The sequence below is a fragment of the Xiphophorus hellerii genome, chromosome 11 (assembly GCF_003331165.1).
Source record: "Xiphophorus hellerii strain 12219 chromosome 11, Xiphophorus_hellerii-4.1, whole genome shotgun sequence".
Lineage (NCBI taxonomy): Eukaryota > Metazoa > Chordata > Actinopteri > Cyprinodontiformes > Poeciliidae > Xiphophorus > Xiphophorus hellerii.
This window is the reverse complement of record NC_045682.1, coordinates 17,896,050-17,923,990: the sequence shown is the minus strand read 5'-3', so window position 1 is coordinate 17,923,990 and position 27,941 is coordinate 17,896,050. Positions and strand designations below refer to the sequence as shown.

General features: G+C 41.5%; 3 protein-coding genes and 2 non-coding genes across 12 annotated transcripts in view; 1 reads left to right on the top strand and 4 right to left on the bottom strand.

Moving 5' to 3' along the window:
- Window positions 1-21: 21 nt before the first annotated feature.
- Window positions 22-2,559, bottom strand: LOC116728828 (active breakpoint cluster region-related protein-like). The gene is made up of 4 exons (XM_032577145.1): window positions 2,538-2,559; window positions 2,051-2,185; window positions 1,801-1,940; window positions 22-349 (listed from the first exon to the last, which is right to left on the bottom strand). Exons 1-4 carry the CDS (start codon window positions 2,557-2,559, stop codon window positions 260-262), a joined length of 387 nt encoding a protein of 128 aa, XP_032433036.1. The 3' UTR covers window positions 22-259.
- A 7,199-nt stretch (window positions 2,560-9,758) lies between these two features.
- Window positions 9,759-13,027, top strand: LOC116727931 (mitochondrial import inner membrane translocase subunit Tim22-like). The gene is made up of 4 exons (XM_032575617.1): window positions 9,759-10,040; window positions 10,716-10,912; window positions 11,777-11,849; window positions 11,947-13,027. The coding sequence occupies exons 1-4, from the start codon at window positions 9,779-9,781 to the stop codon at window positions 12,021-12,023; spliced, it is 609 nt and encodes a 202-aa protein (XP_032431508.1). The 5' UTR covers window positions 9,759-9,778; the 3' UTR covers window positions 12,024-13,027.
- A 450-nt stretch (window positions 13,028-13,477) lies between these two features.
- Window positions 13,478-27,941, bottom strand: part of abr (ABR activator of RhoGEF and GTPase) — a 133,046-nt gene continuing 118,582 nt past the window's right edge. For 6 of the 8 annotated variants that reach the window (XM_032575608.1, XM_032575610.1, XM_032575614.1 and 3 more), the window contains 7 exons: window positions 20,904-20,963; window positions 20,480-20,589; window positions 20,218-20,396; window positions 16,874-17,008; window positions 16,659-16,764; window positions 16,172-16,325; window positions 13,478-14,275 (listed from right to left, as the gene is read on the bottom strand). In XM_032575608.1, the coding sequence (XP_032431499.1) occupies window positions 14,186-14,275; window positions 16,172-16,325; window positions 16,659-16,764; window positions 16,874-17,008; window positions 20,218-20,396; window positions 20,480-20,589; window positions 20,904-20,963 (834 nt within the window). In that variant the 3' untranslated portion in view covers window positions 13,478-14,185. The remainder of the gene's footprint in view (window positions 14,276-16,171; window positions 16,326-16,658; window positions 16,765-16,873; window positions 17,009-20,217; window positions 20,397-20,479; window positions 20,590-20,903; window positions 20,964-27,941) is intronic. The other 2 variants (XM_032575609.1, XM_032575616.1) reach the window with 1 other exon arrangement.
- On the bottom strand, window positions 21,863-21,935 carry trnav-aac (transfer RNA valine (anticodon AAC)). The gene has a single exon. It is a non-coding gene; the product is annotated as a tRNA-Val (tRNA).
- On the bottom strand, window positions 24,128-24,200 carry trnav-aac (transfer RNA valine (anticodon AAC)). Its single transcript has one exon. It is a non-coding gene; the product is annotated as a tRNA-Val (tRNA).

Below are 27,941 nucleotides of genomic sequence, written 5' to 3'. Positions count from 1 at the left end.
TCTGAAACATGCTATGCCCCAGACACTCGTCTGAACATTTCCCGGTGTGCTCCCACAGAGGCCGGTCGCGTTGCTGCCGCAAAACCGTTTCGACTTCCTCTTCAGATGGGAGAAGCGAGGGACGGCAGCAGAGACGAGCGGTCTGCTGGGAGCAGAGCTTAGGCTGGAGCGCTGGGTGGTGGGGTCCGAGGTCTGGATGGAGTCGCTCTGTGTCACCCTCGCGGTCCGGGTGAAGCCCCCGGCGGGGTGGCGGCTTTTTTTAGACGTCAGTGGAGAAGTAGAGCGTGTTGCGCTTGAGTTCGGCGAAGGAGATCGGAGGATGCTGCAGGTAGTAGAGCAACACCTGGACCTGGAGAAAGAGAGAAGGAGTGATTGCAGACCTTAACTTGCTGAGGTTCTTAAACTTTTCCATAGTCAACCTGTTGACTGTCAATGCTGGGGGGTTAATGCAGAGTAATTCTAACAACCTTTGTTAACACCCCTAAATTGCAAGACACGTTTGGGGCCTTTTTTTTTTTAAACTTTGAGACTAGTTCTCTCTCTAATGTTGTTTTGAAAAAAAAAAAAAATAAATTATGTGTTTGACATCATAGACAACCTTAAAGTCCACCCTTCCAGAATCTATAAACAACTCAGAATGTGAAATAGGAGACTTGTTCCTGGTTTTGCCGTGACCAGAAGCATATTTGTTGTTAATTGAAGCGATGTGACAAAACTAAAATGAACAGAATTTATAGGATATCTTAAGGCTGGACAATAAATCAATAATATATATGGCGATAGACACATGATCAATATCAATAGATAATACGTCTGGTAGAATTTTCAATAATTTCGCTGAACTCTGATCCAAACCACATGGAATTCTGGGGAATGTAGGCAGAGGAAAGGCTTTAGTCACTCAACCTCTCATGACAAGCTAGGCTAGGATAGTGGCACCAACTAACTCTCTCTTTGGTTACCTAGCAACAACCTGTTGAGTAGTTTCATGTTTCACCACCATGCCTCATAACTGCTTAAAAATAATTTTAAACAAAACAGCAAAAACGGTGGATAAAACAGGAAAGGCTACACCACTAGTTTGGCAGTATTTCAGGTATTTAAAACAATAAACTAATCAATAATTATTGATATCGACCGATATGAAATCCTTGTGATAAGTTTTTCAGAAACATTGTCCAGCCCTTGGACATCCCAACAGAAAGCAGTGTCTTATATTCCAGTAGAAACACTGTTGGCAGCAGCACCTGTGAACAAACTTATTTAAATCTAGACTGTGACTGATATTCTAACATGATTTTGTTTGGATCTAAATCAGAGGCCTCATCGTCCAGGCCTCCAGGGGGCAGTGTTCTGCTATCGTTAGAGTCCAGCACACCTGATTCAGATGGATAAATTACTTCCTCAGCATGCAGTCACGCTCTAAAGAGTCCTGCTAATAACTAATTTTTTATTCTGGAGTGTTAAAGTAAAAATACATCTAAAAGTTGCAGAATGCCAGCCTTTAGCTCTGGACCATCGTATTTTGCTACGGTTGTTGTGCCGAATGCATAAAACTTAGATCTGTGGAAAATCGTTGAAAACTTTGTATCCTTTCCACTTCACAGCTATGTGCAACTTATCAAGTAAAATCCCAGTAAACTAGACCAGTGTTTCCCAACCCTGGTCCTCAAGACACACTGTTCTACATGTTTTAGAGGTTTCTCTGCTTTAATGTGCCTGATTCAACTGATTGCAGTTCAACAAACGCCTGTTAATCAGTCATCAATTGAAATCAGCTGGATTGAATTGTTTAAAAACAGCAATATAATTTACATTTTGGAACCGATTTGAGAAGCATTTCTCTTCCAAGTTTAATACATTGCATAAATATTGGAGTAAATGTTTTTGAACACAAAACTGCATCATGCAGTTTTCCTTGGCTGCAGGGTCTGAGAGAGCTGAAACAGACAGGAAAACACATGTCCAATTATGTCCTGACAGCCCGTTTGTTTTTTTTTCTTTTTACTTTAAGCATGATCTCCTGCAGCTGAGCAGGAAGTCCTCCCACCTATGCCCTCCATAAAGGCTGGGTAGAGACGGTCTGTGAGAAGAGGCTCCGGCAGCTCCCTGAAATACAGCTTAAGCGTTCCTGCGATGGCGTTGATGTCCATGTCACTCAGCATCACCAGGATGTCTTTGGTATCTGCGAATCACGAACACAGCCCCGTTAGAGACGGATCACACAGCTTCATCGCGGACTTTCAGCAGAACAGCTGATCTCTCTTTAGCTCCTCCCTCAGCGGACAGATACAGATGGGGGTCAAGGTTGAAAAAACAAACAAAAACAACAATTTAAGGTGATCTAGACTCTGACTGGTCACATCTTAGGGAGAAAAAGCAGCTGTGAGGAAAACTGAGAGACTGTTACTGAACACAGGACAGGAGAATCTGACAGCTGCTCTTCCTAAATACTAAAACCCCCGGCTGCAGCGGGGTCTGTCTTTCTAAAACAGACAATAAACACACAATATATCTCTAGGGAATTACATTCTCACTGAAGAAGAAAAAAACCCTCATTGTTTTGCTCATATCTATTCCAATGAATTTTGTTAGGAAGGAGCGTAGGGCTTTTCCCAAATGTAGAGTTCCTCAGTTGAGGTTTGACCGGTCAGTGTATTCACATTTGTCACAATCCAAGAAAGTTTTAATCCCAAATATAAAAACCAAGAAATTATTTTAAATTGTTTTCAATCAGTGTGCAACGGTTATCCTTTCTTTAAAAAAAAAAGTGAAATGTTCATTTAACCCTTTATCAGGATATCTGCAAGTCAAATTTAAGACTTTTAAAGACATTTTTAATTCCATCATGAATAAATTTAAGACCTAAAAAACTATAAATAGAGAGAATAGTTTGTGGTTTGTTTGTGGCTCTTGGCAGCAGGTTTGTGCTTCTCACACTGCATATGGCTCTCTACAGTTTTAAACTCCACAATGCCAAGCTTAAAAGTTTGCACAGAATGCACCTACCCTCGTTGGCAATAAAATTGAAGCAATGGCAAAAACAAACATCATCCAGCCAACTGGCGATATATTTGTACTTTAAAAGGCTCGACATACGGGAGGTGACTTCGCTCAACGCACACTACACGATCTTAGAGTTGTCGGCCCATTTTCAAAACCTGAGAGACCACACATGAGCCGACAGAAATCCTAGGTATAACGGTTCGATCGGGTTCGGTCCTGCCGTGTGGTGTCCAACAATGGGCACCAAATAATGGCTACAAGTCCAGTTAACTAATTTTAAAACCAGGCGTTAATCAATGCTTTACTACAATCTACCTGCAATGCATGTGGCTAGTGTCAGCGTAAAGTCCTGACTGAATGAAAATCATTATTACCTATTTATGTCACGTTAACAAAGAACAGCTGAAAAGTTGCCAGTTTTATCAACTGCGGTGGCAATTTCGCTCCAACTCCTCCTCCTTGTCATTTCTATATTCTTTGCATGTTGAATAAACATTAATGTTGTTTCCACGTATCACAGTATCAGCTGTTTGGGATTCCCCTCCGTAACCTCCCCTCCAAAAGCCCGGAGGAGAATCCAGGCTTTCTGATTGGCTACCTGTCACATTCAAGAGGCTGCTTTAAGCTCCCAGTCGGGGAAAAACCCTGATTTAGATCGGAGCGGCCACGATACCAAGATCTACTTTTTCTCTCACCAGCCGGCTGAGATCTACCTCTCATGACACGAAGACATAAAAATTGTAAATTAAACTGTATTGACTTATTTTATATGCAAATATACATCAGTTATAGCAGAAATAATAAAGTGATAGAAAACCTAATGCAGTATATTTCTTCCTCAGTGAGATTCTCCTACCGTTTTACTCTCTCTCTCTCTCTCTCTCTCTCTGTCGTTAAGCACGCCCGTTGCCGTGGCAACCGCCTGCGCCCCGCAAGCGGAGCAGCGACGTTAAAAACATAACATTCAGTCCGTTACGATGTCAAGTTTCCAGGTTTGATATTTATTTCTGGATTATTAATAAGCGCTCACCTGAACACAGCGATGGTTGATTAGCTAATGTAAACTCCTGCTCTGCTAGTCAGTCTGTCTTTGAGTCGCCTGTTTTTTTGTTAGTAGAACTGAAACGCACTGAATTGCGCAACACCTTGTTGAAACAATAATTACTGAGAATATAAATTTTAACAGGTTTTGTTGATTTTTAAAAAAATATATATTATTCTTTAATGAAGCTACAAACGTTTAGGATCTTAGTGAATATTTTGATAAGTTCTGGTCTCATCGTCCTGGCGGCTTTCAGTTTGTCACCAACTGCCGAGATCAACTGAAAACCTTCCCGTGATCGACGTGTTGATCAGCCCTGATCTACCGTAACACACCAAACACTACAGGAGGATCGGTTACAAAATCGTAAGCGACAATCTTAGAACGGCCGGTGTTCTAAGATTGTAGTAAGGGGAAAAATAGGGGCAAAAAAACCGTGTAGTGTGAATTATTGCATCAGGTAGTCGATGTGCCCATTTTCTCTTTTCAAATCTAATTATTACTGATGGGCAACATAGTATACAGACTTCATAATCTGCACTCTTGGTTGAATGCAGTATTTATTTTCACTTTGGCTTTATGTTGTTTAGTTTTTATTCCAGTACATTTTTTGTTAATGGAGTCTGAGAATCCATTTTATTTTTGTTTTTGGTTGTTTTGTTTATTTTGTTTATCAGTTCCAGTGTTAAATGTTCTTTTGAAAATAAAGTGTATCTTTGGCAGGAAATCGCATGAATTATCACGTCATTTCTATTAAATCAGTGTAGAAAGGTCTTCAAACAATATTATCGTTTATCGCAATAATTTTTGAGACAATTAATCGTTCAGCAAAATTTGTTATCGTGACAGGCCTGTGTGTATATAATTATTAAGATTAAGGTTTTGAAATCAGAGACGAGATTTCTAAATCAACATAAAAGAGTTTAAACTTAAAGCTACACCCTCTGTTGTAAGTTTGACTATTTAAATAGCAACTGGGGGAAAAAAAGCATATACAGTGCTGGACATGTTTACTTATGGAAGCGTTAAACTGCCAGAGCTAAGAAATAAATTCTGGAGTTGTATCTTGTTATAACGAGATACAAAAGTTGACAAAAACATTAAGATTTCTCTTTTTAAAGAGATATAAATACTTTTCATTGACAGATTGTGACTTATTAAAAAGGCATAAAGAATCTCTCCATCTTCTCACTCTTGTTTCTTCCAGATGACACTTAAACATCCTGCGAAGTGTTGCTGCTCCGTTATGACTTTCTCAATTAAACAAGAACATATTTTGGTTTTAATTAAATATTAATCTCATTTTAACAAGTTTTTTATTTCGTCATAACAAGATTCAGCTGCTGCAACATATCTGTCTAAACACCTCCTCCTAAATATCAAATATGCTCACTGTGTCACTTCTTTTAAGTCTGAACTAACTTTTCACCTTTTAAATCTAGGACTTTTCCCAACATTTTTGATATGATCAGTATTGAAGGTTGGTCGATTTTATTTTTGCTATTTATAATAGTTTTAAATATGCTGGTACAGCACTGTTTTAACTATACTTAAACATGATATAATAAATAAAAAGGCATTTATTTACTCACATGTTTAAAATATTGAGCATTCAAAAATGGTTTGGCGTGATAAAAATTATGAATATGTGGAGAAGCATCACATTGCCTCTGATAAGGATACTTTGAGCCTGGTTCTTTTCTCTCAGAACCTTAGTGCTTTGATTTCTTGAAATACTGGGGCATTATAAATAGATGCCTGGTAACCCTCCAGTACATTGAAAATAGGTTATTGGATCATTCAGAAGGATATTGATCTAAAACATATAGCCAAGTCAACAAAGAAAATAATACAAATGACTGAGTACTAAAATATGCACAAATAGGAACATTTGCCTATCAAAGCGATACAAAACTAGCTAAAGAAACATTAGTCTATCAGAGTGTTAGGTTTCTGTCTCTAGATGTAGTAGGATAACAATAAAAAAAACTAAGCAGATGTTTGAGGTGCAGATGGGATGTATTGATCGAGCAGGAACCCTGTTGAGCACACAAGCCCCACCGGTGCAGTGAAATTCACTAAATTATCTGAAGCATCCTGTAGACTTCCAACATCCTGCAGGCGAGATTCCCCTCACCTGTTCAAGAATACAGCCAGTTCCAGGTCCAATTACCCTGGAAACAACATGCCCTGGGACTCTATCATTCTATAGAAAGCAGGAGAAAACACGTCAGCCATAAAATGACCGTCAAAACCCAAAGTACTCTCACTAACACTGAAACCAGCCGTCGACAGTCACTTCTGCGTCGGTGTTACCCCGGCCAAGCCAACACCGGTCCCGTGCAACTTACTCCTTCTTAAATGTCCGACACAAGACAGCGGAAACGTTAAAATATTTAGATTTTACCTGAGTGAACTGGAGAAGAATAAAGGAAAGCGGTAAGATGAGAAAAAGACAGAAACATGCAGTTTCTTCTCCTCACCTGTTCGCTAATGCGGCGGAGCTGCTGCTTTCTGTGATGCTGCTACTGCCGCCGCCTCGCTCACGCGAGTCGTTGAAGTGACACGCGCTGACTGAGCCGGTGGTAAATAAGAAATTTATTGTCATTACAACATCATCCAAAATACCAATTACCTACCAAACTGTGAATTTACTTGTGTTTGATATAGTTTCTACAATTTTAATGGGAGAAGAGCACAGTAGGATTGCCATCCTTTTCCCGTATACGGGACGCGATTTGCTCCGTATTTCTGTATGTCCGACAGTAAAGCCCATCACACACATATAAACATTTAGTGTAACAATAATTACGAAACTCAAACACAAGATTTGTTAAGGTCAGCTAAATTGTGGCGGGAGCTAGTAAGGACCCCAGAACGCTTCGGACCAATGATGATGTCACGGTTGCCTAGAGACGGACACTAAGCCCCTTTTGCACTGCACCGCTGGACCCGGGTCGACCCGGGTCCATTTAATAATGGCGTATTAAGTTTTGTTGTGCTGCTTTGGACCAAAAAAGGTCTGAGCTAACTCCCGCTCTCCGGGTAAACTCAACCGACGCTCGCCACAGTTGTTCTTATCTTCCCAAACTTCAGCAGTTTTCTAGTTGTTCTGCTGAGATAGTGACATCAATTTGTGACATCACGCATAGTGATGTCACAAAGAGCTAGTCACAAATTGAACTCTGCACACTTGAATTCTGCAGTCATAAGCATTGCAGAAGAGAGAGAGAGAGCAAGAAGAAGGATTGTGTCCCAACAAGAGATTGAAAAGGAAAGTTTTTCAAGATTAAAAGGAATTTCTCACAAACAAATAAAGGAAAACATGGGGCAGATTTTGGATTTATTTAGACAAAAAGGATCAAAAGTGAGTCAGCGCAATACGGCTTCATCTTCTGATTCTGGGAATGAAGAAATACAGCAGATCTTGGCAAGAGAGACAGAGAAGCTAAATGGCATCTTGGAAGAAGTTAACATGATGTCCATTGAGAGACAGTCACTCCTCAAAGCAAACGAGGAGCTGAAGAACGATAACACGGCATTGAAGCAGGAAAACACTGCACTGCGGCAACAAAACACCGTCTTGGAAGAGGAAAAAAGCATCCTGGAGCAGAGAATTTCCACATTAGAACAGGAAAACACCAATCAGAGGGAGAGAATTTCCACATTAGAACAGGAAAACACCAATCAGAGGGAGAGAATTTCCACGTTAGACCAGGAAAACATCTTTCAGAGGGAGAGATTGACTCACATATTGCGGGTAAGTACCTACCTGGAGCAAAGAAGAAGGCGTTTGGAAGGGCAAAACTTTTTTTTTGAGCTTGATAACAGACACCTGCATCAGACTCTCAATTTAAGAAGAAGGCGACATGAGCAGGAAAAAACCTCCCTGATGCTAACCATCACTGCTCTGGAGGTGAAATGCACTGCCCTGGAGCAGAAAAACGCTGCCCTGGAGGAAGAAAAGACTGCTATGGAGAAGGAGAAGATCGCTCTGGAGGAAGAAAAGAACGCTCTGGAGAAGGAGAAGATCGCTCTGGAAGAGAAAAACACCACCCTGGAGCAAAAAAGTACCGCCCTGGAGAATAGAATAAACTACTTGGAGCATAAAAACAAGACCTTGGAGCTGATAAATGCCACCATGGAGCAAGTGAAGAGCTCTCTGGAGAAGGAGAACACCACCTTGGAGCAGGAAAACAATAACCTGCAGATTGAATTGGAACAGCTGAGGGACAGAATAGAACAGGTGCTTTCAGACCAGACACAGAATCAGCCGACTTTATTCAGAAGAGTGATCAGAGGCTTTTCCAATATGCTTCTGAAAATGTACCAAACAGGAACTCTCAGGTACTGGATCGACAGATGGTACTTCTAAACCAAGAAGTGTCATGAGGGCTCCAAGCTTCATGCTTGATTATCGGTGGTCTCCATGCTGACTTCCAGGGCTTCGTAGCGAGTCATGTTGGTCTCGCGGCCTGCCTCTAGGGCTTCGTAGCGAGTACCGTTGGTTTCCGGGCTGACCTCCAGGGCTGACCTCCAGGGCGTTGTAACGAGTCGTGTCAGTCTCCCGGGCTGACCTCCAGGGCTTCGTAGCAAGTCCTGTTGGTCTCCCGGGCTGACCTCCAGGGCTTTGTAGAGAGTCGTGTCAGTCTCCCGGGCTGACCTCCAGGGCTTCGTAGCAAGTCCCATTGGTCTCCGGGACCTTAGGGCAGCATGCAAGAGGGCAAAACCTCTAAAGGAAGATAACTTAGGTCATGTGACTCAAATAAATACAACAAGGATGGTTTTGGGTCAAGAACAAAAGTTGAGATGACATCAACTTTTGTTCACTAAGATTGATCAACAAAGGGAAATTAAAAGCTGGGAAACAGTCGCTTTAAATGTTTGATAAAGCAAATAAATCGATTAGACAGTTGCTTTTTTCAGTGACTGTGGGAATTTGATAAATAACACACTATGTGTTAACTAGGGTGACCATATTTTACTTTGGGAAAACCCGGACAACCTGCAGCGGGGGTGGGGTGTTGGGGGAACACCTTACAGCGGGGGGCGGAGTGCTGCCCGCACTGACGCGGCTCAGGGATTACGTGACACGCAGCGCCGTGCGCAGTGCCCTACAATGCACTGGAAGCTATGTAATGTGTTTGAGGCAGTTGACCAAAATTCCGGACAATTTTTAAATTCCCCCCGGACATCTTTTTAGGTCTGAAAAGTAGGACATGTCCGTGAACCAGCAGGTGGTCCTAGTGGTGCATTTAATTCAGTTCAATTCAAAAATACTTTATTGATCCCAAGGGGAAATTAACTTATTACTGCATAAGTCTGTTGTCAGCGGTGAATATAATGCCGCTGTCATTGTCTCTGATATCATGCCGCTATCAAAAATGCTCTGCTATGTGTTTTAAAGACAGTCTCTTCCCACACCGCTTCGTCGGCCCCTTTTGCAAGATGATTCATCGGCTGACTGTGAATGAGTACACACACTTGGCGGTTATGTCGAATGTGCTGATGGGAATTTAGGAGACAGTGACGACTTTAAAAATATATGTACTGAGAGAGACATTATGTTTTAAGTTGCTTTTTCTTCATGTGACAATAGATAAATAGTTTTTTACAGGAAAACAAACATTTTACCCACTAAAACTTAACTTGCGCTTAGAAAATAATTCGGCGAATCTGCAACCCATCAGCTCACAGCTAAACTTACATAGAGCAGTGTCATTGAGAAACATGGCCGCGTCCACGGGGGCTGCAGATGCTGCTGCTGCCTCACACTCTACAGGTCCAGCTTCCTCGGTTCCGAGCATGGGCAGTCCAGCGATCCAGTACAGTATGGTTCTGGAGCACCTGGTAGGGGAGAAGCGGCCCATTAAAGACCTGAGCCCCGGAGTTATGGGGGGTCTGCCGGTGCCTCCGAAAAGCGACGAGCAGAAGATGATAGAGAGGGGAATGGAGAGCTGCGCCTTCAAGTCGGTCCTGGCCTGTGTAGGAGGTAAACAACCGCACACTTGGGGGTAATTAGGTTACGTGTTAATAGAAAAATGGTTTATGGTTGTCACGTTTCTTTAAAATGGAAGAAAATCAGCGACGCATAGATTCGTATTAAGGAAAATAAAATCCAGAGCAACCGACTTTTAGAAGTCACTTACTTTTGTGAATAAAGTCTGTAATTTGTGTGTCATTTAATCTAAGAAAAACGTAATTGTTAGTGAAAACCTCTGATGTTCTTTGGGGAGCATTAGTAAACAAAACAGCATCATGAAGACGAATACAGGTCAGGGGTCAAGTTGAGAAGTTTAAAAATAGATATAGGAATAATGGATCACATGAACCTAAAAGGTTTATTCCATTTATGGAAATAAACTTTCAGAACTCATTCATGGGTAACTGGAGGAGTTATCACAGCTTTAGCTGCTTTGCAAAGAAGAACCCAGCCAAAAAACTAAACGTGCATCATGTTCCTTCACAGTTTTTCATTACTTTGGTTTGGCCTGTCCGATCAAATGCCAGTACAAAACAACAACAAAGCTTTTGGTTGTAACGTGACAAATTGTGAGGCAGGTTTAAATTTGATTAACACTGATGAGAGTGTGTTCTTCACCGTCAGTGGCAGTGCTTGTAGCGAGTCCTATTTGTCTCTGATAATGGAGCGTTTATCTTTCCACAGGGTTTGTCCTCGGAGGAGCTTTTGGTGTGTTCACAGCTGGTATCGACACCAATGTCGGCTTCGACCCCAAAGACCCGCTGAGGACCCCGACGGCCCGAGAAGTCCTTAAAGACATGGGCCAGAGGGGCATGTCGTACGCCAAGAACTTTGCTATTGTGGGCGCCATGTTTTCCTGCACTGAGTGCATCATTGAATCAGTGAGTGACATCATTTCCTGTTTTGTCCGACATGACACCGGTTGTGAAATTTTGTGTCGTCATTTTGATTGTGCGTGTTATTTATTTATTTATTATTATTATTATTGTAAAGAATTTATAATATATTTTTATCAAGATATCTAAATATTGATCTTGCCGTTTTGACCTTCGAGGAAAGGTGTTAGAGCGCCCTCTGCTGATTAAATCTGAATATTACTCAAAATGGTGTTTAAACTTTATCACAAAGTGAAACACATTATATTTATTGATCTGTCAGTTTATTTAATTCATTTACACTTTAAGATAAACATATCACATGTTACAAACGTTTTGAATGATAAGTAGTTGGAAGGAAAAATATCTTTATAGTCTACCGCTTCTCTGAAAAGTTAATTGAATATACCATAAGCAGCTACACATCAATTAACCATCCATGTAGAAGATACATCTTTAAATGTAAAACTAACAATGTATATAAGAAAGATATATTATCGTTGCAATGATGCAGCACTCTACTGACACAGATGGATGTTTGAAAGCCTTTATTTCTGTTAATTATGATGATTTTTCCACTTGCAGGTGATGAAAAGATGACATTTAAAATTAGAATATTACACCAGACCAATACAAAAATTCAGTAAAAATATAGAAATGTGAGATTAATGAAAAGCATGTTTAATACCTGCTTAAAAGTTATTTTCAAAACACACTTTTAGCCTGACGAACGGCCCTCATCTAAACTTGTATTGTAATTTATCGAATATGACTTTAGAGGGGAAAACGCAGTCTTTGTTCTCCAGTTGTTGTGTCTCTGTCCCCATGAAGATAAATCCATCAGTGTTTTTGCATCTGTTTGCTTTGCAGCACAGAGGAAAATCTGACTGGAAGAACGCGGTGTACAGTGGCTGTGTGACCGGAGGAGCCATAGGCCTTCGCGGTAGGTAACCTCCTCCTTTTCTGCTGGCTTCACCCTAAAATTGGGCTCCGCTTCATGTCGTTCCACCATTTCTCCTTTTCTTCTGTCCGTCGCGCAGCTGGTCTCAAAGCCGGAGTCCTCGGATGCGGAGGATTTGCTGCGTTCTCTGCTGCCATCGAATATTACTTGCGATGAGACGAGAGGCTTTACGGACAAGAACTTGTTTTCTATGTGGACTCGCTGCGAGGAAGCCGGGGTACAGAGAGGAATGTCGACGAACGTTGGCTTCAGGGACTCTGCTGGGACCTGAACAGCGCTTGCAGGGGATGTTCCTGCGTCTCCAGTCACAGAATGTCATGGGCAGAGAAACTTCTGCACCCGGGTCCTGATACCGAGGCCCAGAAACCACTGTTTGGTTACAGGCTCGTTATATAAATTGACAGAATGTAATCAAGCAGGATTATTTATATTAAAGTTGTTCTTTTTCAAGTGGTTCGTTCACTCAGTAATTTTAACAATCAGAAATATTCTAGTGTCAATTTTCCTGACTTGGGGAATTTTCTGAAACATGCTATGCCTCTTTCTTTGTCAGTCTGTGTGTTCAATATGACGGCACTTTGGGTTGTTGCCAGTATCATTGTGCTTCCGATTATGAATTAAAGGAGATAAGAGGATTCATGCTCTTAGGCTTTATGTTGAATACTCTTTCTGACCCAACTCTGCATTTATCCAGACTTGGTACCGGCACAGGGAATCACTGAGTTCTGACCCCTTATGTCCGCGTTCGACCTCTCGTTACTGCACTGACCTCTCTTTAGTGATTTCTTCTTTCTGGCAGTGATCAGGGTCTGGATTGCTAATCTGTGTTTAATCTCAGTTATTTAATGTTTAATCAAAGACCAGGTCTGTTTTGATCTCTTTTTCTGTATTTACTTTGATAATCTTTGTCTAATATTAACAGTTTATTAATCTACAGAATTAAGAGTGACAAAAAACCCAGAAAATCTACATTAATAATTTTCTCAGACACAAAGCGAGTGCTTCAATGTTTCTTTTAATTTTACTTAAAAAAAAAGAGGGAAAAAGTTCACATGGACATTTAGTCGCAATATTACAGCATATTGAAATTCTTCTCAAAGGAAGTAAAATACAACAGTTTTTGTTTCTTTTTATTCTTATATTAAAAATATCAAATATTACTCATTTAGCAGTGCTTGCATTTTCTTAAGATATGTAGGCTTGATAGCAGAAAGGTTGGCTTTGTATCGATTTCTTCCTTCTCCTTCCCAGAGACGGCCTACCTTTGTGTTACCCGGCCAAATTTCATCGACAAGCTGAACATGCAATGAGGGCGTCTACGCAAAATCATCCTACAGATAACACTGGTGCAGCAACACACTTGGAACAGGCTTGAAATGCAAGAAGAAGCAGAGGAAGAAAATAAAAGTCAACTGTTCCGTTTATGGTGTTATTTCCCCTCTCCCCTGCCGTCAACCCTCATGTGCCCTCGCTTGTCTACAAAGTGATCAGAACTGAACTGGCAGACTTATCTTCTCAGAACGGCTCACCGACCACGCGGTGATACAGAAAAAACTGGCTAAAAAAACAAAAGAAAGAAACATCACTACCTGGATAAACGTAAAAAAAACAAACAGACTCCTTAGAGAATGTCTCTAGTTGCACAAAACTCTACAGGCACAAATATTATATATATATTTTCAAAATAAATAGGGCTAATTTTGGCCAAGACTCAGTGGAGAGGAGCGTCCTCTGTCCCTACGGAGACACAATCCTTGCTGTTTCTTGGAATGGCTTTCCAGCCGCCTCGAAAGTTTGCTTAGTCCCTTTAACACGAACTCACGCTCTCAGTGGAAAACATCCACAGTCCTACTCACACACACGCACACGCACACACACACACACACACACACACACACACGAAGCCAGGAAAAACCAGAAAGGAAATAGAAACAAATGAGGAACGTTATTATAAAACATGTAAATGCCATTTTTTTTGTTTGTTTTGTTTTTCTGGAATGCCTCTGAGCAGGAAACATAAACTCAGATATTGTCCTGTCCACTGCACCAGGCTGTGGTCTCTGCCCGGCCCCCAACCCCAGACACTCGTCTGAACATTTCCCGGTGTGCTCCCACAGAGGCCGGTCGCGTTGCTGCCGCAAAACCGTTTCGACTTCCTCTTGAGATGGGAGAAGCGAGGGACGGCAGCAGAGACGAGCGGTCTGCTGGGAGCAGAGCTTAGCCTGGAGCGCTGGGTGGTGGGGTCCGAGGTCTGGATGGAGTCGCTCTGTGTCACCCTCGCGGTCCGGGTGAAGCCCCCGGCGGGGTGGAGGCTTTTTTTAGACGTCAGTGGAGAAGTAGAGCGTGTTGCGCTTGAGTTCGGCGAAGGAGATCGGAGGATGCTGCAGGTAGTAGAGCAACACCTGGACCTGGAGAAAGAGAGAAGGAGTGATTGCAGACCTTAACTTGCTGAGGTTCTTAAACTTTTCCATAGTCAACCTGTTGACTGTCAGTGCTGGGGGGTTAATGCAGAGTAATTCTAACAACCTTTGTTAACACCCCTAAATTGCAAGACACGTTTGGGGCCATTTTTTTTTTAAACTTTGAGACTAGTTCTCTCTCTAATGTTGTTTTGAAAAAAAATATAAATAAATTATGTGTTTGACAACATAGACAACCTTAAAGTCCAACCTTCCAGAATCTATAAACAACTCAGAATGTGAAATAGGAGACTTGTTCCTGGTTTTGCCGTGACCAGAAACATATTTGTTGTTAATTGAAGCGATGTGAAAAAACTAAAATGAACAGAATTTATAGGATATCTTAAGGCTGGACAATAAATCAATAATATATATGGCGATAGACACATGATCAATATCAATAGATAATACGTCTGGTAGAATTTTCAATAATTTCGCTGAACTCTGATCCAAACCACATGGAATTCTGGGGAATGTAGGCAGAGGAAAGGCTTTAGTCACTCAACCTCTCATGACAAGCTAGGCTAGGATAGTGGCACCAACTAACTCTCTCTTTGGTTACCTAGCAACAACCTATTGAGTAGTTTCATGTTTCACCACCATGCCTCATAACTGCTTAAAAATAATTTTAAACAAAACAGCAAAAACTGTGGATAAAACAGGAAAGGCTACACCACCAGTTTGGCAGTATTTCAGGTATTTAAAACAATAAACTAATCAATAATTATTGATATCGACCGATATGAAATCCTTGTGATAAGTTTTTCAGCCACATCGTCCAGCCCTTGGACATCCCAACAGAAAGCAGCGTCTTATGTTCCAGTAGAAACACTGTTGGCAGCAGCACCTGTGAACAAACTTATTTAAATCTAGACTGTGACTGATATTCTAACATGATTTTGTTTTGATCTAAATCAGAGGCCTCATCGTCCAGGCCTCCAGGGGGCAGTGTTCTGCTATCGTTAGAGTCCAGCACACCTGATTCAGATGGATAAATTACTTCCTCAGCATGCAGTCACGCTCTAAAGAGTCCTGCTAATAACTTATTTTTTTATTCTGGAGTGTTAAAGTAAAACCACATCTAAAAGTTGCAGAATGCCAGCCTTGAGCTCTGGACCATCGTATTTTGCTACGGTTGTTGTGCCGAATGCATAAAACTTAGATCTGTGGAAAAACTTTGAAAACTTTGTATCCTTTCCACGTCACAGCTATGTGCAACTTATCAAGTAAAATCCCAGTAAATTAGACTAACGGTTGTGGTTGGAACGTCCAATATGTGGGAAAGCTCAAAAGCCATCAGTTCAAGTGGCTGTGAATGATCCCATAAATCTACTTTTGAGAAGTTAACAATTGTTTAAAAAAAGCAATATAATTTACATTTTGGAACCGATTTGAGAAGCATTTCTCTTCCAAGTTTAATACATTGCATAAATATTGGAGTAAAGGTTTTTGAACACAAATTATCCTCAGGACAAACTAGGAGCCAGCAGAGACCTCCTGCATTTCCACGCCGCCCGGTTTATGATGTTTACTTCAGACTTGTTTATCCAGCTTAGAGAAGAACTCTGCTGACATGAAACCCGTCAGTCAGGAGAGATAAATAGATGGTGAAAAAGCTAAATACAGCTGGGAGAAAGGACCCTACTGAGATGGGTCAGTGGGCGATGTGGGAGTCAAGTTAATCTAGAAAACATGTGGAGCGGCAGCAGAGGAAGCGGCTCTTTCTCACTGTCCATCATAAAGATGACTGACGGAAAACCACAGGAGAATCACGGAGTAGCTCCGGCACAAATGTGAGAATTTGCATCTACCATTACAATAATGCTCAGCACTAAAATCGTGTACCTGTGCCATGACATCATGTGACCAGATGTCGGAGGCGCACGTGATGTGCTGTCCCTTGGCGCTTTCTGACTCAGAGGGCCGGAGCAGGGTGGGTCCGAACACGGTGCCCAGGTTATGGAGGGACATTTTGTTGACGGGCTCCTTCTCAGCCACCCTGCAGGAACAACAAACAGGAAATATTTCATTAAAGGCAGAAAGGAACAGCAGAATGGGGGAAAAAAGAAACCAGACATGCACCGATCCGACATTAATGTCTGTATCGGTCTTGATATTGAAAAACAATTATAGATCGGGTATCGGTGACAATGTGCCTGATTTCATTTTACTTATTTTAAAGCCTAATTTCCTGTAGTAGATAGTAGTGAAACATTTATTTAGGGTTAATAAGGGTTATGAACCAAATGCAGATCTAAAGAACCAAAAAAAAAAGAAGAAAAAAGTGGCTCTTTGCATTGTAAACTTTGATGGTGTGAGTGTTTCTGCGTACCTTTTCAGGTGCTCCAGCAGAGTGAGGAAGGTCATGAGGTTGGGGTCGGGCAGAGAGCGCAGAAGGTGCATCATGCAGTTTTCCTTGGCTGCAGGGTCTGAGAGAGCTGAAGCAGACAGGAAAACACATGTCCAATTACGTCCTGACAGCCCGTTTGTTTTTTTTCTTTTTACTTTAAGCATGATCTCCTGCAGCTGAGCAGGAAGTCCTCCCACCTATGCCCTCCATAAAGGCTGGGTAGAGACGGTCTGTGAGAAGAGGCTCCGGCAGCTCCCTGAAATACAGCTTAAGCGTTCCTGCGATGGCGTTGATGTCCATGTCACTCAGCATCACCAGGATGTCTTTGGTATCTGCGAATCACGAAGACAGACCCGTTAGAGACGGATCACACAGCTTCATCGCGGACTTTCAGCAGAACAGCTGCTCTCTCTTTAGCTCCTCCCTCAGCGGACAGATACAGATGGGGGTCAAGGTTGAAAAAACAAACAAAAACAACAATTTAAGGTGATCTAGACTCTGACTGGTCACATCTTAGGGAGAAAAAGCAGCTGTGAGGAAAACTGAGAGACTGTTACTGAACACAGGACAGGAGAATCTGACAGCTGCTCTTCCTAAATACTAAAACCCCCGGCTGCAGCGGGGTCTGTCTTTCTAAAACAGACAATAAACACACAATATATCTCTAGGGAATTACATTCTCACTGAAGAAGAAAAAAACCCTCATTGTTTTGCTCATATCTATTCCAATGAATTTTGTTAGGAAGGAGCGTAGTGCTTTTCCCAAATGTAGAGTTCCTCAGTTGAGGTTTGACCGGTCAGTGTATTCACATTTGTCACAATCCAAGAAAGTTTTAATCCCAAATATAAAAACCAAGAAATTATTTTAAATTGTTTTCAATCAGTGTGCAACGGTTATCCTTTCTTTAAAAAAAAAAAAAGTGAAATGTTCATTTAACCCTTTATCAGGATATCTGCAAGTCAAATTTAAGACTTTTAAAGACACTTTTAATTCCATCATGAATAAATTTAAGACCTAAAAAACTATAAATAGAGAGAATAGTTTGTGGTTTGTTTGTGGCTCTTGGCAGCAGGTTTGTGCTTCTCACACTGCATATGGCTCTCTACAGTTTTAAACTCCACAATGCCAAGCTTAAAAGTTTGCACAGAATGCACCTACCCTCGTTGGCAATAAAATTGAAGCAATGGCAAAAACAAACATCATCCAGCCAACTGGCGATATATTTGTACTTTAAAAGGCTCGACATACGGGAGGTGACTTCGCTCCCTCTCCATTCACTTTGTACGGCAACAATTGCTTGAGCTTCTCTAGTTAAGTGAACGATGACATTTGTGCATGTGAAATTTTGCGATCATAGACGTAGGCGCGTACACTCGGGCTAGTGACGCGACACAGGAAAGTTGAAAAATGTTCAACTTTTGTCGCTGTCGCGTCCCGTGTGTTGGGTTTCACTCAGAGCGGCGATGACTTTTGCGAGTTGCTGTCATTTGCTCCTGTGTCGACTCCCCATGATAGACGCAAAAAAGCTAGTAAGGCTATATTAGCAGAGCTAGCATTAGCCTTAATTGCCTCGATTCCCACAATGTGCACAACTCAAACTTTTGCTTTCCATAAAAGCTCCAAGAAAAAAAAAAGAACTACATATTCATTGAATATATGAGATTACATACTCCTGTCATGACCAAATTTAAGACACGTGAATAACATATTTAAGGAAAACTTACATTTTGTTTCATCAATTTAGTAGTTCGGTTGAGCTACGATGAACTCGGAAAGCCTTCTGACCGGCCGGTGACAGTCTTCAGCCATGGAGTGTTGGTGGGAAGTGGAACCTACCAAGTCCCTAGAAGCCAGTTTTGCCATACCCTCTGGTGCCACCCCATGGCCATGTGTGAAACATGTTCTAGGCCGAGTTCTTATCAAAACTGTCCTCTGTTAGTTGTCCCTCGTTAATTTTGATGGGGACATCAAAACCTTCTAGAAGGGGGAAGATGTAGCCCAGTGACAAACTGAGGTTATGGTAGTTACTATTTGTTAAGGTTAATTTTACATAGTTCAAAATAAGATACAAGTATATTAAAAGTAAATTACTGTTTACTCAAACATACATTGGTGAACAACTAAGTGTTTAGTATTCTTCTTTCTGAAAGAAATACATTGGTATTTTCCTTCACCTTAATAGTTGAATAATATAAAGGTCACTATTGAGTAATTATCTTATTTGATGATGAAAACTATTGTTTGTTAGTGAGCTATTGTGTAAATATTGTAACTGAAAGAAGCAGTGTGACGTAAGCTGCACTGCACATTCTCTGATCTCACCATTTTCATTGGCAGTGGGGACAGTTTGTCCGGTGCGGGATGGGGATTGGTGGAGGAGGAGGAGAGGGCGGGAGCAAGGGAGAGAGGAGTGAAGGGTGGAGAACGGAGGCGGACGAGAAAAAAAAAAACCCAATAAAAAAAAGAGGAATAAATAAGAAAGAGAGGAGAGACAGAGGGACAACAGGACGAGAGAGCACGGAAGTCGGGAGAAGTTGAAGGAGTTCAGTGGACGCTGGAGGGACGAGGCAGGAGGGGGCCGGAGCAAGTGGTCGCGACGGACTTCGGGCTAAGCTAAGTGAGCTAACGCTTTAGCGCCACGGTCCTGCGGCAGCCGTTGAGCCGCGGCGGAGTTGAGAGGAGGGAGGCATCTCAGCGTTTCCTATGTTTTCCCCGAATTGCACCGCTCTCAAATTGTTTCTTTCATTCGTCCTCCCTCTGGGATTTCAACGTCTACTCCTCGTTGGTCACAGGCCTGCACCGTTGGGTTTTCTCGGGTCTTTTCCCATTTCTCCACCACCATTTGAAGGTCGTGAGTAGAACTGACTGTTCAGGACGATATATTAGCTTGGACATTGCTTGTGAACATTAAGTGTTTAGTGGGCCCGCCTTATGTGTTGCCTTATGTGAAAAGTATATGTTGTTTTCCATTTTTTTTGTGTGTTGTTTTCCTAAAACTTAAAAGTATTCACAGCTTACAGTTCAATGGTGATTAACAGTGAGGGTTCCCTGTCACCGTAGTTAATAAAGTGAAGCTGAGTAATTTCGCCTGAATTTCTATTTCTCTGGGTCATATTTGTTACAAACCCGGTCCGTGGTATTACCTCATTGATGTCGAACCCAAGCACCCACCATTTTAGTTTTCTCATAGAGTGGTTTAAGGTGCTACAGACATTTTCAGCATTGTGGTGCTGGCTGTTTGTTGCTCGGTAAGATGCATTGCTGTAATTAAAACTCTACACTGCCTAAGATACATAGTCCGTCTACTGCAAACTGTTTGTGTGTATCACAATACACACAATATTATGATATTGTGTATCATAATAAACAGGTGGTGAGGCTTGGTTTGCATCATTTGTCCAAAAACAGGAAATGAACATACTTATAGAGTTTATGAGCATAAACCTGGACCATATGGAGAAAAGGGGTCTATTTCTAGAGTCAACGCTCAGTTTTACAGTGAGGTCAGTGAGATGGATTTAGACACTGTGGGTTTCAGACCTAGCGGTACAGAGCTAGGAAACAAAGTGGAGGCCTTACTTGTGTCGAATGCTAATTTGAGGGCCTGGATGTCCGTGGCCACCCCTGAGATCCTGTAGATTCCCACTTCGTCAATCCCCCTCTTCTCCACTTCCTCAATGCACTGGCGGACGATGTAAGGCACCTTGGAGCGCTCGCGCCTGCGGACGATCACCGCGGTTAGTTCTCAGTTGGCGAGCAGGTTAGAAACCAGACAACCGACTTAGGCAGCCACAGTGCTTACTTTGTGACCACATTGATCTTGACTCCAAACACCCCGCTCTGCTTTTTGGATGGCGTTCTCTTCAAGCTGAGGTCCCGACTTGTAAACTTCATGGAAAATTCCACCTTAATCTGCAGATTGAGATCCAGATATACTGTAAAATGACTCCTTCAGACACACAAACGGAACTGTACAAACATCTCAGAGCTGCTCTGTTTCTTGTTATTACGGCAGCCATACAGATAGTCAGATCTGTTTGGGAGTAAAATGATCTGTTTGGCTTCAACAGAGCATCCAGCTGTCATTTTCACTTCCTGTGGATCTGGCCAGAAATACAGCTGTGCTAAAACAGAGTTTAATCAGTGGAGCTGCCTTTGCTGAACACAATAAATCACAAAGTACTGCTACAATTTAATTTTAAAGAGGAGTTTGCCGTAATTCTTACCCCATTCATCTCGATGACGTCCATGTGCCAATTCTTGGACTGCACAGTCTGAGGGTCCAGCTGAAAGACACAAAAAACAAACGCAGTAGTTAAAATCTGCTCTTTTTTTTTTTTTTTTTTACCAAATATGGGCAAATCACTAAATCCATGTGGTCATTTTTCCCCAGAGGAGAGCTGATAACGTCGCCACATTCTGGCTGAAAAGAATGACAAAGTTGTGCACAGAAACCGATGTTGGACTCTCGTGGCAAGCTAATCTTGAGAAAAAGCAACACATTGTCACAGTATTAATGTATTCACATAGTTCTAAACCAGAGCATCTAAACCTCTCTCTCAAAAAACAAACAAAAAAAGAAACGGGTGGCCTTGTTTTCGCCAGCTGACTGAAAGTGTGCGGCAACATGTTTGAGTTGGGCAGCACTGTTAGTTTATGCTCCATAAATCCAAAGAATCATTTAAAAACCCCGTAGAAATATTTTAGTAGGTTTTTGAACGGTAACTTTTAAGAATCAGAATCTTCTCCTAGTGAAGAAGAAAAGATAATTTATTAAACATTTGCTGCTTTAAACAGCAAATTACTGCAAAAGAAAAAATCTTATAAGGTATTTTTAGTCTAGTTTCTAGTGACAATATCTTAGCACACTTGAAATAAGACAAAACTTTTACAAGTAGCTTTCCGGCAAGATTTCTTAATTTTGATGAAAAAGAGCTAGCTCTACTGGCAAATTATTTCAAGTACAGTATGAAATAATCTGTGGAACTAGTTCTTTTTTGTATCAATATTAAGGAGTAACTTACTTAAAACAAGCTAATACATTTTGCTGAAAAGTTACTTAAAATTTAGTTTAGTCTCATTCCAAGTGCTTCAAGATATTTTCTCTAGAAACTAGACCAATAATACACCAGTAAGATTTTGTGATATTTGCAGTGTTAATTTGTGCTGTGAAAAAAAAAAAAAATGTTCCTGCCCGGTTTCGAACCGAGGACCTTTCGCGTGTTAGGCGAACGTGATAACCACTACACTACAGGAACTGGCTGGCTACCCCTCCCCCCTCTGCTTCTCTTACTGGACGCATGGAGGCGCAGAGAGGGAACAAACTCCATAAAACTTTAAAGAAATAACCTTTGACCTGCTTTTTGCGTGTCCTCTGCATCAATTCTAAGTCAGCTGCGATGGGTAAAACTGCTTCCTCGCAGCTCCTACTTTAGGAATGAATGATGCCATCTCCGCCGTGCTTCCAGCACTTGCCCCTCGGCGGTCTCTCTGGGGTCCAACAAAAGCTCCAGATTGGCCCAGGCACTTGGCCTGCTCCTCGATACATTCTCCGAGTCTGAACTTCTCGCCCCACGAAGCCCTTCGAGACCTCAGCGAGGGCAAGCTGGTGTTGTTTTAAGCCTCCTGGAGTCTTAAAACTCCAGGAGGCTGCATGAGGCCAAAACAGCTAAGTACTTTTTCATTGTCGGTTTTAGCATCTGCACGCCGCAGTCATGTTATTACACTTCTGCACACCATTAAACATCCTCTCCGAGTGCATTTCATTAGCTCATAAAGGAGCCATTTAGTTCTCGTTTCATGCATTCCTATTACTGTTCCAGGCTATTTTCCCAGCAGGGTGGGAGTTTGTGTCAAAGGATGGGTAATCACCACGACTGGGTCTGTAGACGGCTACTACCGGGAAGGGAAGCGGGACGCACTGAAAACGCCTCCTGTGGCTCACTGGAGACTCAAGGAAAACAATTCTTTTCATAGATTTTCTCCCCATTACTCTCTGCTCATTTTAAAGCAACCTGATTAAATATGAATGTACGCAAACAGGGTTGTAAAAACAAAGAGGATCCATTACAGGCAGTGGCTGCACTCAGTGACCCTTCTGAGATCTGCATCTCCCAACTGGGCTTCTCTTTATTAAAAAGAGAAGAACTTGACCCACTGGCCTTCTCTTGGCTTTTATGGGAAATGATTTACTTTGACCCAGCGGGCATGCATGGAACAAAATGACTTTGTTTTAATGTATGCTGAAGACTGAAACAGCAACTCTTTTCACACTAGTTATTTTTGTGAAACTTCAAAACTGTTACTTTTTAAATAGTGCATCTGTGTGGACTGGCTAGCCATAGCTTAAGAAAAGAAAAAAACAACTCACTATTTTGATTTATCTTGACGCCATTTCCGCTTCAAGCTGCAAATGTAGGCTGAAAGCTTTACGACTGAGGTGAAAGGTTAAATAGTGTCAAAGAAAATACAAGTTACAACTGCTTAGAGAGAATGTTTTGAATCTTTAGCCTAGCACTGTTTAGCCATGCTCAAGAATTTGTTTTTGATTTTTGATGCAATAAATGTTAACACAATTGTCACGTTTACTTTTCTTCTCCTAAATTAATTGTTTTTTTTCCGAGGTCTCAACATATTCAAAAACTCACCAAATGTAATGAAAATTGTCTGCCTTGTAAAAAGTTTGGATTTCAATGGAATTAAAAATGGCCATGGTCAAACGGCTCTCTAGCGCCCCGTAAATTGAGATAGGCCAACTGGTAAATTTTAGAGAGTTGAAACTGGTACATAGATAGATCCGCCTAAAACAAGGTAAAAGTCTCTTGGAGGTATATTCTAAACCCAACAGGAAGTCGGCCATTTGGGTCAAAGGGTCATTTTTGGCCGTTTCTTACTTTTAATACATGTCGAACTTGAGGAAACTCTTCCTAAGGATTTTGACCTATCTGCTTCATGTTTGGCGAGTATGTCCTTAAGAGTGACAATTCTTTAGGTTAAAACAAGCAAATAAATCCTTTAAACCTACAGAACAGCTGTGTGCACTGATTTTCAGCGTTCTAGTCATGTCAGGTGCTCAATAAGTGCATTAGCTTTATTTCAACCATGTGTTGCTCTTACAGTGAACCCTACTTACTTACATGTGAGCACACGTGTAAACTTGACCTCACATATTTCCCTTCACTTCTCAGCCCTTCGGTGTGCTCAGCAGGAAGCATCCACATGATCCAGCCCACATGTAGACATTACAGAAAATCCATGTCTGATTTCTATATCTATTCACACTCCTGTCTGAGCTCTATGCCATTTTCACACAAGCAGAAATATTATCTGTTAGCCAGGTTGTAAAGTGTGTATGCTGTCGGACTGATCTGCAGGCACGGAACAAAGCTCATAAGTCACGCTGTATCACAGCCACATTATTTCAACAAGCCGCTGGAAGAGACAAAAAGGTTGTTCCCGCCCGGTTTCGAACCGAGGACCTTTCGCGTGTTAGGCGAACGTGATAACCACTACACTACGGGAACTGGCTGGCTACCCCCCTCCCCCTCTGCTTCTCTTACTCAGAGCTGCAGCACTGTGACTCCTGGAGACTTCACAGTTTCTCTGAGAACACGTGGTCAGACTTTAAGTCCGGTATCAATCTGCTGGGATTCCCCTGCAGTATTTACATACTGTGGACAAATTCTCCGGGGAATAAGCGCAAAAAGGTGTTAAACTCTCTTGTTAAACAACAAAAAAGGAGTAACTTTGTGTAAGTAATGAGAGGTAATAGTATGACTGTAGGTCGACAGCCTCATTAAATTAACACTACCCTTAATAAATCACCCTATTTCTTCTTGCTGTTGACAACCTTCGAGAAAGAACAACTTGATCCTTTGATCTGCAGGAAAATTATAATGAATTGCTGCTTTAATTCCCCCTTTGTGTTTAATCACAGTTTTCCTGTGCCTGCTCTCTGGCTGATTAAATATTCATTCAGCAGCAGAGAGCTTTTTATTAGTTCCTTAATTAGAACGCGGCGCAAACTGCACGCCTGCTTGGCTTTAGCAGGATTACAGGAAGTGTTTGTGCAGCGAGTCCCAGCTAGAACATCACTCTGCAGTATGTTTGCTCCGTGGAATATAAGGAGCATGACTATATTTAGACGTCCTCATCACTTAGGCATATTGCTTACATGCTCATCAGTGGTGAGTCTTTTTACTACACAGCTGATGATGGCATCAGCGCCACGGGAGGCGTTCAGCTCAGCTGCCATGTTGCCTTGCCTTCTTACTTGCACATTTGAGCCACTGGACAGGGATTTTCCAACAACTGATGGTTGTGATTTTTAGAGTTGTTACCTTCACATTCAGTGTATGGAATCTGCCTATACTTCCAGTAAACAGAAGCTTACGGATGAGCACTATATGTCTGGAAGACGACTCTGCCTGCAGCCCAGATGAGTAGAAGCTCTGCAGCCCACTGAGCAGGGATCATCTCATAATAAGAGCAGAATAAAGGAGCTTAAATAGTTTTTAATGACAGAGTTCTAAGTAAATGTTTCATATAATGATTTCAAAACACAATATTTTAATACATTAAGGATTTCTTTTTATGATTAGCACTTTCTTGCAACCTTCTGCCAGTGAGTAAAGCCCGAGATCATTTCTGAATAACTCTCTCATAGGGGTGCAGTGAGATCTAGTGCCAGCATAGTAAAGTGTTGGCACTAACCGTTTTCAGTCTTACTCCAGTCAAGTTGATGTATGTATCCCACTAATGCAGAACGGTGCATATTCTACACATATCAAGAATTGTATCAAATTATTCTACACTAGTGATTGGAATAATCAGCGCAGAATCAAGTCAAGTTGGTGAGTGTATCGCACTAATGCCGGTCAGCGCGCAGTCTACACATATCAAGAATCACTTTAATTTATTCTACACTGATTACAGTTTGTCTAAAGACAAAGTTTGTGATTTGAGAACCCTGCATTCTGTTTGTAAAAAAGAAAATTTTGATGACCCCATTTCATGAACCCAGTATTGTGTTCTGTTTTGCAAATCAATCAATCAATCAATCAAATTTTATTTGTATAGCACATTTCAGCAGCAAGGCATTTCAAAGTGCTTTACATCATAACAAACACAGAATCACAATGCAATATAGAATCAATCATTAAGTCAAGTTACATCAATAAATTTGTAATTGATTACATTTCAAATACAATTCTAAACAGGTGGGTTTTCAGTTGCGATTTAAAAGAAGTCAGTGTTTCAGCTGTTTTACAGTTTTCTGGAAGTTTGTTCCAAATTTGTGGTGCATAGATGCTGAAAGCTGGTTCTCCTCGTTTGGTTCTGGTTCTGGGGATAATACAGTCGTCACAAATGTAACTTCTTCAAACTCAACATAAAACCCTTACTGTGAGATTGTTATATTGAGCAAGTATGTCCTGATTTAATGTGCCTTGCCTGAGAAAGAACACACAGGTTTTATTGTGATATAGAGATGATCTATATGAGTGTTTCATTTCCCCTGATAAAGCCTCATGTTTTCTTTGGCCAGATCTGCAGAGATGGGCAGATCTGCACAATCTTTTGGGGATACGGCATAATACAACGCTGAGCTCATTACCTCGGTTTTCTGGTGATCTGTAATCCTTATCTCTGCCAACATGGAAGCAATTAGATGATCTATATGGGTTTCCAGGGAAGTAAAAACGGCATCTTTAACTGCACATAAGCAACATAATGTGTCAGTTTGCACAAAGTTTCATCTCAGCCCTGAGGTTCGGTGAAATAAAATCCTCTCTATCTGTTTCAATGTGTAATGAAACTCAAACCCTCACCACCTACATAGAAGATCAATGCCTACTCATCATCCTGCAGACGCAGAAGACAACCTGCACGCTTTCAGCCGTACAGCTAGAAGCCAGGAGGTTATACTAAGTATCAGCATGAGAATATTTTACTGACCTCTCGGAGCTCATTTAACCAATCACAACGCAGCACACGGGAGGGGATAGATGGGGGCCAATAAAGGGCTACACCCGCCGGTGGGGACAGACGGAGATTTATGTGGCCTACATAAAAGGGCCATTAAAGGGCTGGCTGGCATTTTAAGCAAGAGCAAGGATGAAACCCTAATATCTCATCTGCACTAATGAACATACTTAAATGAAAGAATATAAATTTGTATGCGGACTAAAATGCAGAGGGATGAGTGAGGTGGAGGGCAGGTGATAATGGCTACATGTTCCTCTCTCTGGTGGTCAAGCAAACCAAAAAAAAATAATCCAGCAAAGAGCCAACCTATAGCTACTTCATCATCTTTTGCTCTTTTGTTAAAACGCGTGAGGTATACAACGTCTGGTTCCAGTCCAATTAGTGTTCCTAAGTCAGCCTCCCATCTCATCTCGCTGCGTCTTAATTAGGCTCGGCTGTCAGCCGAAGCAGGAAGAACATTTCCCCGGTGTTCCTCCGTGCCCTCGCAAATCTTTTCTCATGCAGATTCCTCTGAACAGAAATTAGATAACATGCTGCTTGCCATAGGTGCACCCGAAGAGAAAAAGCAATAATGTCTGCTGCTTCACCTGCCTTGCTCAGTAATCACATTGATGCTTTCTTTGCTCTTTTTTTTTCTGTTGTTGCAATTTTGGTACATTTTTGAGGCTGTAGAGTTACAAAAATGCTGGCATTCAGGGTTTTAAATGTAAATATGACAAAAACAAGTACATTAATCGCTTCATCTCTTCGTGAAAACACCCTGGAGGCTTTTGTTGTTTTGCCGTTTCAAGCGATGAGCTCAGATGATTTAACATCCTCTCATCTCTGCCGTCAAACAGAGATCCCGGTTATATAGGGGCAGAAAGGCAGCATAGAGGAAAAATAAAGGGAGAATTGTATAAACACTGATAGGATCAAAAGGCAACTGTGCATTAGTGCAACACAAATTTACTCAACCAACAAAGAATAAAAAAATAAATCTACTTTGAAATGAATGAATGATTGTAAAAATGAATGGGGCCTTTGAGACATGGTGGGTGAGTGGGAGATTTTTCTGCAGCTTTACTCTATGCTAGAGAATCACTTTTTTATATACTATTGCTGACACTGAGAAAACAACGTGAGAGGAGAAGAAGAAATCAATACCAGACCTATGGGTCAATTCAGTAAAGGCTGGTCTTAACGTGTAATCCCCTCTCTTATTCCTCTCAGATTGACAGCGGTCAGTGTTCCTAAAGCAGCAATCGAATAATTCAAGACATTAGAGGTCAGGTAAAGTC

Excerpts from the sequence above, each read along its gene's own strand:
- LOC116727931 (XM_032575617.1), top strand. The coding sequence starts at position 9,779 with ATGGCCGCGTCCACGGGGGCTGCAGATGCTGCTGCTGCCTCACACTCT. Across the intron at positions 10,041-10,715 it reads GGTCCTGGCCTGTGTAGGAG|GGTTTGTCCTCGGAGGAGCT; the intron begins GTAAACAACCGC and ends ATCTTTCCACAG. Across the intron at positions 10,913-11,776 it reads CTGAGTGCATCATTGAATCA|CACAGAGGAAAATCTGACTG; the intron begins GTGAGTGACATC and ends TTTGCTTTGCAG.
- LOC116728828 (XM_032577145.1), bottom strand. The coding sequence starts at position 2,559 with ATGAGGGTTTTTTTCTTCTTCA. Across the intron at positions 2,186-2,537 it reads GAGGGTTTTTTTCTTCTTCA|ATACCAAAGACATCCTGGTG; the intron begins GTGAGAATGTAA and ends CGTGATTCGCAG. Across the intron at positions 1,941-2,050 it reads AGCCTTTATGGAGGGCATAG|CTCTCTCAGACCCTGCAGCC; the intron begins GTGGGAGGACTT and ends TGTCTGTTTCAG.